At 39.1% G+C, this 9,182-nt stretch overlaps 1 protein-coding gene across 2 annotated transcripts in view; it reads left to right on the top strand.

Moving 5' to 3' along the window:
• Positions 1-5,310: 5,310 nt before the first annotated feature.
• The window catches only part of LOC112075998 (microfibril-associated glycoprotein 4), a 16,293-nt gene continuing 12,421 nt past the window's right edge, over positions 5,311-9,182 (top strand). Inside the window, exon 1 of one of the 2 annotated variants that reach the window (XM_024142897.2) lies at positions 5,311-5,423. In XM_024142897.2, coding sequence (XP_023998665.2) covers positions 5,351-5,423 — 73 coding nt within the window. In that variant the 5' untranslated portion in view covers positions 5,311-5,350. Of the gene's footprint in view, positions 5,424-8,863; positions 9,027-9,182 lie in introns of those variants that run through there. The other variant, XM_070441139.1, reaches the window with a different exon arrangement.

Below are 9,182 nucleotides of genomic sequence, written 5' to 3'. Positions count from 1 at the left end.
AGAATTCTACAATGTTCAGATGAGACTGAATAAGGTGACGATTAAATATTGACGTAAAATATTACTAGGTCTTTAAGAGTTTATTCGGAAGATAACAGCTCTATAAACACTCTTTCGTGGTGCCCCAACTTTCTAGTTAATTACATTTACATGATTAGTTTAATCAGGTAATATTAATTACAGAGAAATGATTTTATAGAATAGCATGTCATATCACTTAACCCGGCATAGCAAAGACACGACACGTCTTATCAACAAAGTGAAACGAGCAAACATACAACTTTTGCGGGGCTTTTATAAGTAAAAGTTTTTGAGCCAATTTCTTTTCGCTTCGTCGTCATTTGGGAGGCGATGGAAACTGTACCATCTCTGACAGGAACATTCTGATTTAGTTTTAGGTTTAATGGTCCAATTTAAGCCAATCGTTAAGTTTTGTCTGGTTGTATGTACAACCACGAACAGCACATGTTGTCCCCGAGCTCCGTAACATTTCAACATCAAGCGAGTGAATATCTTATTATTGCTTATCCCAATTGGCTAACTACTAAAACCCCCAAAATCGCCATTCAACTCAGTCCTTTGCTACCTCCGCCAGAGGTGTGACCCATAATCGTTTCCCCAGTAACCTCCCCAGGAAACGTGTGGATATACTGCTCTGCTAACTAGCTATCTTAAGTGTAGTCGGCGGCAAGCTAAAACAGAAAGGGTACGTACATTCGTGGATTGGGCACAAAGGTCTCTGATCGCGCTGATGAAAGGTAGCTGACAGTGTCTGCTAGAGATGATGTACAGGAGCTCCCTGCAGGAATGTGTAGTCTTGCTGAGGTCTGAGTAAATGGAGGCGAATATATCGAGAAAGCTCAACATTATCTTAGAGAGAATTACATGGCAATCAAAACATCACGCCTTGGTATACCTACACAAAACACAGACCTTATGAGGTTGATCTGAAATCCCAGATGTAAAAATGAATGGGGAAAAAACTATTGGAACCATTAGCGGATTTTACCGCTAGGTTTTTATGGGTATTATGACGTATCCACTGTGCCAGACAATGCACCCCTGACGACCCCCTGAAGTGGTCGACAGATCTGAACACAATCAGACCACAAAGTGACTTTTGTGCATCTAGATCCGTCTTTTCAATGCGATCTTCGTATTCTGATTAGCAGAAATCGCATGTAAGTGTCAAGTGTCGACGCGACGGTACAAGCTACAGAGATCAAAATTCTAAAGTGACACATTGTTTTTGAGGTTGGACAGGAAGACAGCCGGGTTTATATTAACCCCCGCTGAACCAATCTAAATGTTAGACTGGAAGCAAGGGGAAATAATGAGCGAGTAGAGATAAATACAAGAGATGTTTCAGACACAACGTGATATTCAGACGGAACTGTTAACAGGTGTGTCTGTGATGGCCAATAGAGCACGGCTTGGAACTCTGCTCGTCCAATCAGCATCCAGGAACCAAACAACCAGTTTTATAATACTTGATATATAATTCATGATGAGATTAAAACATCTTCATCATAAGCCAAAATATAAAACAATATTGTAAACAAGTAAACATGTGTAGCTTTAAAATATGGTTAAAGCTATCAATCATAGATGATGAATGGTAGTCAGCTGTATACCAAAACAAATTGTGAACTGTAGCTTTAAGGAAATCCAACATGAAATGTAAAATGTAAATGTAACAAAAAAGCTTTAAAAACAAAAGAAATGCAAAACAAAGTTAAATTTTTTTCCTCCAAAAGGAAGAGAAAATCATTCTGATAATAAAGAATGGTGCGATACTCCCGGTTCACTTCCCTCCATCAGGGTCCATGTCACAGTACACCTGAACAGGTGTCAAAGTTGGGTAGATGGTGTAGACGGCAGGTCTCTGTCGAGGTGTTGGTGTAGATTTCGTCACAGCTCAACACCAGGTTGAGGTCACGACAGCCAACAGCAACACAGCCTGAGAGAGAGAGGAGAGACAGACTCCAGAGTTTATAGAATCTCTCTGGACTATTTTGTTTTTTATGTTTAACCTTTTTTAACTAGTCAGTGATGAACAATCTCGTATTTACAATGACGGCCTACCCCGGCCAAACCTGGACGACGCTGGGGCAATTGTGCAACACCCTATGGGATTCCCAATCACGTCTAGATGTGATACAGCCTGAATTTGAACCAGGGACTGTGGTGACACCTCTTGCACTGAGATGCAGTGCTTTAGATCGCTGTGAAACTCCGGGCCTATAGGGAACCTTTTAAACAGTCACATATGAATATCATTGGCTGTTGGCCAGAATTACTTGCAGTTGAAGTTGGAAGTTTACATACACTTAGGTTGGTGTCATTAAAACTCGTTTTTTAACCACTCTACCAAATACTAATTGAGTGTATGTAAACTTCTGACCCACTGGGAATGTGATGAAATAAATAAAAGCTGAAATAAATAATTCTCTCTTCTACTATTCTGACATTTCACATTCTTAAAATTAAGTGATGATTCTAACTGACCTAAGACAGGGAATTTTTACTAGGATTAAATGTCAGGAATTGTGAAAAACTGAGTTTAAATGTATTTGGCTAAGGTGTATGTAAACTTCTGACTTCAACTGTGTATACACTACCAGTCAAAAGTTTGGACACTTTCTCCTTCCAGGGTTTTTCTTTATTTTTACTATTTTCTACATTGTAGAATAATAGTGAAGACATCAAAACTATGAAAGAACACATATGGAATCATGTAGTAACCAAAAAAGTGTTAAACAAATCAAAATATATTTTTGATTCTTCAAAGTAGCCCCCTTTGCCTTGATGCCAGCTTCCAGGTGACTACCACATGAAGCTGGTTGAGAGAATGATTGTGTTCAAGTCCAGTGTGTTTGAAGCTCTAAAGGAACAGATGCCAACCGGGATCTTAGATGGTATTTTGACACTGCTGGACTCTGGTCTCGCGGTACTGCTGCCAACCCCAGACCACACATGGACCCACCAACTGCACCCATCGCATACATTGTGGGAGGCACTATTGCAAACCAATCATTAAGGTGTTTTTATTACCAACCAATCATTAAGGTGTTTTTGCTTGAGCCACATAAACAGGACTGAAAGAGGAAGAAAAGAGGGAGGGAGAACAAATCTGATCCAACAAGTTGTTGGAAAAAAATGTTATCCAAAGATTAGACAGAGACTAATTGTATTGTATAATAGTGAATATTTTAATCCAAGCGGCTGCAAGGTAGATCCCTCTCTGATCGCAGTCAGAAAAGGAGCTCCCAGAGTAAATGGCTACATGTCCCTTATATAGAGAGAGGTGATAATACTATCATATTTATTTAATCATATTTATAATCACATTTATACCAGCAACAGTTCCAGAACAAAATGGCCTTGTGTTAGGGTGCAGACATTACAGGAGGCTATGAAAGACATACAATCACAGTCGCACACAGATCAATAACATTACCCTTGAGAAGTTACAACAGCTCAGCCCATTTCTGCCGCAACAAAGTTCTAGATTAAACCTCAGCTACATGTTCCTCTGCCAGGACAGGTGATCAGGTGACAAGCCATTATTGACACTCCACGGGAATGTTTGTACTTTGTACTTCCTCTTACCGGCATAGCTCTTTGTGTAACCACAGTTGAACTATTAGAGGTCAACCACTAGAGTTTAAGTTCAACTAGCCATACTAGAGTATCTACCAGATGTTAAGTTCAACTAGTCTTACTAGACATCAATACTAAAAGTTAAATAGTACAGCCAGTTCCAATTAACTACCCAGCCCTCACTGATAGACCTACAAATATAAGACCGAACTTGTTTTCTCAAAATGTCCCCACTCATTCAGGTGTGCCTATGATTGACCTCTTTCACTATGACTGTTTGCAGTCATGCGGAGTGTGACTGTTTGAGGTTGTGGACAGGTGTCTTTTATACTGATAACAAGTTSAAACAGGTGCCATTAATACAGGTAATGAGTGGAGGACAGAGGAGCCTCTTAAAGAAGAAGTTACAGGTCTGTGAGAGCCAGAAATCTTGCTTGTTTGTAGGTGACCATAATCCACCATAATTTGCAAATAAATTCATTAAAAATCCTACAATGTGATTTTCTYGATTTTTTTTCTCATTTTGTCTGTCATAGTTGAAGTGTACCTATGATGAAAATTACAGGCCTCTCTCATCTTTTTAAGTGGGAGAACTTGCACAATTGGTGGCTGACTAAATACTTTTTTGCCCCACTGTATATCCACATAATTTTCCTACCTCATGATGCCATCTATTTTGTGAASTGCACCAGTCCCTCCTGCAGCAAAGCAACCCCACAACATGATGCCGCCACCCCCGTGCTTCACGGTTGGGATGGTGTTCTTCGGCTTGCAAGCGTTACCCTTTTTCCTCCAAACATAACGATGGTCATTATGACCAAACAGATCTATTTTTGATTATTATTTAWTTCAACTCGGGATTTTGACGAATTGACCCAGATTGAGTATGTTTACATGCACACTAATAATATGATATTAAACTGATTACGGCTGGTAGGCCGAGTCTGGCATTAGTCATGCAAACACCTTACTCTGCTTATCTTAATCGGCGTAACATCATAATCAAAGTAAACATATACTGATTAAAATACTCGGTGCTAGCATCAGCAGCGTAAGCTTCCCTCTTTTGAGCGAAAGTGAAGTGAGTTCAGAAAAAAAGTGAAATTATGCATTTTAGAAATAGTTTTCACATACAAACTTTATATGTCCGAACTATGATCTCAAAAGAGTTCCCAAAAAATAACATGGTCGCTGTGGTAGAACGTTTTGTTATCATTGTCGATTTTCGGCAAATTCGCATCAGGTAGTCTTATTTCAGATGTGTTCAATGTAAACATGATTATTAAGGAAATTGTTCTTCTTGTAAAGCACCTAAACGTTTTAATGGAATGATTATATTAATTTGAGTGGTCACAATAAGTGCATGCAACTGTACCCAGGGTCAAAGGGCAAAGAGCTCTATCACTGGTTGAATCAACGTTTTTTCCACGTCATTTCTACAAACAAAATTATATGTTATGATGTTGAATGAAAGTGGAAAACTGATTGTAATTGCAAAAAGTAATCAACGTAAGGGATTGTTGTCTTTTTTTTTTATTCAACTTTGAACCTAACCTAAACCTAAACATTTTTTGGGTTGATTTCATATTGAATTCACGATAGTTGACAACTCAACCAAATGTAAATCAAACTAGACTTTGAACTGACGTCTGTGCCCAGTGGGATGTTTACAGACAAGAGTGATTCCAGGAATGATTAGTTATCTTTATAAAAGAGGTGTGGACCAGGTAATGTACTGAGTGTTGCAATGAGCTCCGGTTGTCTTTATAAACGAGGTGTGCATCTTCGAGGGGAAGACATCTGCTCAGTCACTCATACAGGTAAGCTCATACACTCACTTCTTTTCTTCTTTCTGCTTCGGGATCGGTGTCCCGTCCACAGGACGGTTGAGCTAACGTAGGCTAACACGATTAGCATGAGGTTGTAAGTAACAAGAACACATCCCTGCCCTACTGCTACTTAGACAAGTACTGCTACTTGTCTGCACTACTAATACTCATTGTCAAGAGAGATAGGCCTTTAGTAAAGAAGGAAAGATAGGTGTTTAGGGCTCCCTCTAAGGCAAAAGAGAGAGATATCTCGTATTTACAAATGACGGCCTACCCCGGCCAAACCTGGACGACGCTGGGGCAATTGTGCAACACCCTATGGCATTCCCAATCACGTCTAGATGTGATACAGCCTGAATTTGAACCAGGGACTGTGGTGACAACCTCTTGCACTGAGATGCAGTGCTTTAGATCGCTGTGAAACTCCGGGCCTATAGGGAACTCTTTTAAACAGTCACATATGAATATCATTGCGCTGTTGGCCAGAATTACTTTGCAGTTGAAGTTGGAAGTTTACATACACTTAGGTTGGTGTCATAAAACTCGTTTTTTAACCACTCTACCAATACTAATTGATGTATGTAACACTTCTGACCCACTGGGAATGTGATGAAATAAATAAAAGCTGAAATAAATAATTCTCTCTTCTACTATTCTGACATTTCACATTCTAAAAATTAAGTGAGATTCCAACTGACCTAAGACAGGGAATTTTTACTAGGATTAAATGTCAGGAATTGTGAAACATGAGTTTTAAATGTATTTGGCTAAGGTGTATGTAAACTTCTGACTTCAACTGTGTATACACTACCAGTCAAAGTTTTGACACTCTTCCTCTTCCAGGGTTTTTCTTTATTTTTACTATTTCTACATTGTAGAATAATAGTGAAGTACATCAAAACTATGCAAAGAACACATATGGAATCATGTAGTAACCAAAAAAGGTTAAACAAATCAAAATATATTTTTGATTCTTCAAAGTAGCCCCCTTTGCCTTGATGCCAGCTTCCAAGGTGACTACCACATGAAGCTGGTTGAGAGAAGATTGTGTTTCAAGTCCAGTGTGTTGAGCTCTAAAGGAAGCAGATGCCAACCGGGGATCTTAGATGGTATTTGACACTGCTGGACTCTGGTCCAGCGGTACTGCGCCAACCACGACACACACATGGACCCACCAACTGCACCCATCGCAATACATTGTGGGAGGCACTATTGCAAACCAATCATTAAGGTGTTTTTATTACCAACCAACATTAAGGTGTTTTTGCTTGAGCCACATAAACAGGACTGAAAGAGGAAGAAAGAGGGAGGGAGAACAAATCTGATCCAACAAGTGTTGGAAAAAAATGTTATCAAAGATTAGACAGAGACTAATTGTATTGTATAATAGTGAATATTTTAATCCAAGCGGCTGCAAGGTAGATCCCTCTCTGATCGCAGTCAGAAAAGGAGCTCCCAGAGTAAATGCTACATGTCCCTTATATAGAGAGAGGTGATAATACTATCATATTTATTTATCATATTATAATCACATTATACCAGCACAGTTCAGAACAAAATGGCCTTGTGTTAGGGTGCAGACATTACAGGAGCTATAAAAGACATACAATCACAGTCGCACACAGATCAATAACATTACCGCTTGAGAAGTTACAACAGCTCAGCCCATTTCTTGCCGCAACAAAGTTCTAGATTAAACCTCAGCTACATGTTCCTCTGCCAGGACAGGTGATCAGGTGACAAGCCATTATTGACACTCCACGGGAATGTTGTACTTTGTATTCCTCTTACCGGCATAGCTCTTTGTGTAAACAAGTTGAACTATTAGAGGTCAACCACTAGAGTTTAAGTTCAACTAGCCATACTAGAGTTAATCTACCAGATGTTAAGTTCAACTAGTCTTACTAGACATCAACTACTAAAGTTAAAGTTCAACTAGTACAGCCAGTTCCAATTAACTACCCAGCCCTCACTGATAGACCTACAATATAAGACCGAACTGTTTTTCTCAAAATGTCCCCACTCATTCAGGTGTGCCTATGATTGACCTCTTTCACTATGACTGTTTGCAGTCATGCGGAGTGTGACTGTTTGAGGTTGTGGACAGGTGTCTTTATACTGATAACAAGTTCAAACAGGTGCCATTAATACAGTAATGAGTGGAGGACAGAGGAGCCTCTTAAAGAAGAATTACAGGTCTGTGAGAGCCAGAAATCTTGCTTGTTTTGAGGTGACCATAATCCACCATAATTTGCAAATAAATTCATTAAAAATCCTACAATGTGATTTTCTGGATTTTTTTTCTCATTTTGTCTGTCATAGTTGAAGTGTACCTATGATGAAAATACAGGCCTCTCTCATCTTTTTAAGTGGAGAACTTGCACAATTGGGCTGACTAAATACTTTTTTGCCCACTGTATATCCACATAATTTTCCTACCTCATGATGCCATCTATTTTTGTGAAGTGCACCAGTCCCCTCCTCAGCAAAGCAACCCACAACATGATGCCGCCACCCCCGTGCTTCACGGTTGGGATGGTGTTCTTCGGCTTGCAAGCGTTACCCTTTTTCCTCCAAACATAACGATGGTCATTATGACCAAACAGATCTATTTTTGATTATTATTTAATTCAACTCGGGATTTTGACGAATTGACCCAGATTGAGTATGTTATACATGCACACTAATAATATGATATTAAACTGATTACGGTGGTAGCCGAGTCTGGCATTAGTCATGCAAACACCTTACTCTGCTTATCTTAATCGGCGTAACATCATAATCAAGATAAACATATACTGATTAAAATACTCGTGCTAGCATCAGCAGCGTAAGCTTCCTCTTTTGAGCGAAAGTGAAGTGAAGTCAGAAAAAAAGTGAAATTATGCATTTTAGAAATAGTTTTCACATACAAACTTTATATGTCGAACTATGATCTCAAAAGAGTTCCCAAAAAATAACATGGTCGCTGTGGTAAACGTTTTGTATCATTGTCGATTTCGGCAAATTCGCATCAGGTAGTCTTATTTCAGATGTGTTCAATGTAAAACATGATTATTAAGGAAATTGTTCTTCTTGTAAAGCACCTAAACGTTTTAATGGAATGATTAATATTAATTTGAGTGGTCACAATAAGTGCATGCAACTGTACCCAGGGTCAAAGGGCAAAGAGCTCTATCACTGGTTGAATCAACGTTTTTTCCACGTCATTTCTACAAACAAAATTATATGTTATGATGTTGAATGAAAGTGGAAAACTGATTGTAATTGCAAAAAGTAATCAACGTAAGGGATTGTTGTTTTTTTTTTTATTCAACTTTGAACCTAACCTAAACCTAAACATTTTTTGGGTTGATTTCATATTGAATTCACGATAGTTGACAACTCAACCAAATGTAAATCAAACTAGACTTTGAACTGACGTCTGTGCCAGTGGGATGTTTACAGACAAGAGTGATTCCAGGAATGATTAGTTATCTTTATAAAAGAGGTGTGGACCAGGTAATGTACTGAGTGTTGCAATGAGCTCCGGTTGTTCTTTATAAACGAGGTGTGCATCTTCGAGGGAAGACATCTGCTCAGTCACTCATACAGGTAAGCTCATACACTCACTTATTTCTTCTTTCTGCTTCGGGATCGGTGTCCCGTCCACAGGACGGTTGAGCTAACGTAGGCTAACACGATTAGCATGAGGTTGTAAGTAACAAGAACACATCCCTGCCCTACTGCTACTTAATGACCAAGGTAACT

This window comes from Salvelinus sp. IW2-2015, unplaced genomic scaffold (genome assembly GCF_002910315.2).
Source record: "Salvelinus sp. IW2-2015 unplaced genomic scaffold, ASM291031v2 Un_scaffold3504, whole genome shotgun sequence".
In the NCBI taxonomy this organism is placed as follows: domain Eukaryota; kingdom Metazoa; phylum Chordata; class Actinopteri; order Salmoniformes; family Salmonidae; genus Salvelinus; species Salvelinus sp. IW2-2015.
The sequence above is the reverse complement of the archived record's forward strand: the minus strand, read 5'-3'. Positions and strand labels throughout refer to the sequence as shown.